The sequence below is a fragment of the Cariama cristata genome, unplaced genomic scaffold (assembly GCF_000690535.1).
Source record: "Cariama cristata isolate BGI_N322 unplaced genomic scaffold, ASM69053v1 scaffold2916, whole genome shotgun sequence".
NCBI classification, from domain to species: Eukaryota; Metazoa; Chordata; class Aves; order Cariamiformes; family Cariamidae; genus Cariama; species Cariama cristata.
Window position 1 is genome coordinate 15177 of NW_009622483.1, and position 1588 is coordinate 16764.

At 63.4% G+C, this 1588-nt stretch overlaps 1 protein-coding gene across 1 annotated transcript in view; it reads right to left on the reverse strand.

The window, feature by feature from the left end:
• LOC104163344 (uncharacterized serine/threonine-protein kinase SBK3-like) overlaps nucleotides 1-1328 on the reverse strand; it is a gene marked incomplete at its 3' end in the record, with an annotated part of 16491 nt that extends 15163 nt beyond the window's left edge. Inside the window, 3 exon segments of the mRNA XM_009702327.1 lie at nucleotides 1-294; nucleotides 736-938; nucleotides 1157-1328. The exon segment at nucleotides 1-294 is cut by the window's left edge and continues 15 nt beyond it. Of these exon segments, the coding sequence (XP_009700629.1) occupies nucleotides 1-294; nucleotides 736-938; nucleotides 1157-1328 (669 nt within the window).
• Nucleotides 1329-1588: the final 260 nt, after the last annotated feature.

Genomic DNA, 1588 nt, shown 5'->3' on the forward strand with positions numbered 1-1588 from the left:
GATGGCAAAGGCCCAGACATCCAGGCTGGAGTCCAGTTCCAGCGTATCAGAGCCCTGGAGCAGACAGAGCTCTGGCGGGGCGTAGGGCAGGGTGCCGGACATGGCACCCACTGCCGAGCCCTGCACGCGGGTGAGCCCGAAGTCTCCCAGCTTCACTCGCCGGCACTCGCTGTCGAAGAGGAGCACGTTGTCCAGCTTGACGTCCCGGTGCACCAGGGCCCGGCTGTGCATGAAGTCTAGTGCCTCAGCCAGCTGGGATGCGCAGCGCTTCACCAGCTCCTCTGCCAGGCCCTCCTGCAGGCAGAGTGGTACCATCGCCCATCATAAAGACCCTTCCCCAAAGGGGCTGCTGCAGCACCCAGACCCCTGCACTCAGCACGGCAGCCTGTAGCCACATCGCTGCGCTGCGAAGGGTCTCCCCATGCACAGCACGAGCATGCACCTCGCTGCGAAGGGTCTCGTCCCATGCATGGCGTCACTGTGCCCACTGCAAAGGGTCTCCCCACAAAAAGCATGACCACACACCCCACTGCAAAGGGTGTCCCCCACACACAGCATCACTGCACCCACTGCAAAAGCGCTTTCTCTCCATGCACAGTGTGGGCATGCACCCCACTGCAAAGGGTCTCCCCACAAAAAGCATGACCATGCACCCCACTGCAAAGTTGTCTTGGCACCTTCTCTGTCCTCCCACCCCTCCTGTCCCCTGTCCCTCTCCCACGGAGCAGCACGCACCCCCGGGTTGAGGAGGGCACACAGGTCCCCAGCGGGAGCGAGCTCCTGCCCGAAAGCGAAGTGTGTGGTACTCTCAAAGGCGATGGGCAGGGCACGCAGGCAGGCGGCATGGCTGGAGAGGCACAGGGTAATGCAATACTCCCGCAGGAACGCTCGCCGCTCCGTCTGCTGCTTCAGCATCAGCTTGAGGACCAGCGGTGAGCCTGAGAAATGATGGGGAGCTGAAGGGGGGCGGTCAGCACCAGCTGGGGAACCAAGCAGGGCAGAGACAGGGTCTGGCATGGGGTGGTTTGGCCAGAGCTGGGCTCGGGTGGGTCAGGCGCAGTGGCGGGGCTGTGCACATCGGTGCACATCTGGGGAGTAGGTTTCCCCATCCAGTATCAGAGTTGTACTCCCTCTCCCCCACCCCAGCTCCCCTCACCACCATGCCGGGGTTCTGTCAACACCACACGGCCGTAGGTCCCGCTTCCCAGCTCCTCCAGCACGGCGTAGTGCTCCTCCAGCTCCCGCTGCGGCATCTCTCGGCCCATCTGTGCCATCAGCCGCTCCAGGAACTCCTCGTTGTCCTCCCCGTCCTCGTCCGACTCATCCATGGGCCCTGAGGAGAGCCAAGCCCCCGCACTGCTGCAAAGCCCTGCTGTCCCCAGCCCCTTGCATGGGAAGATGGAGACAGCATCAGCCTCTTGGCCCCAGGGCAGCCGGTCGGGACAGCCCAGTGCAACCCAGTCTAGCTCAATCCAGTCCAATTTAGCCCAGCTCAGCCCAGGGGAGCCCAGATCAACCTGGTCTGAAGCATGCCACTCTAGCCTGGCTCAGTCCAGTCCAACCCACCCAAGCCCAATCTAGTCCAGCC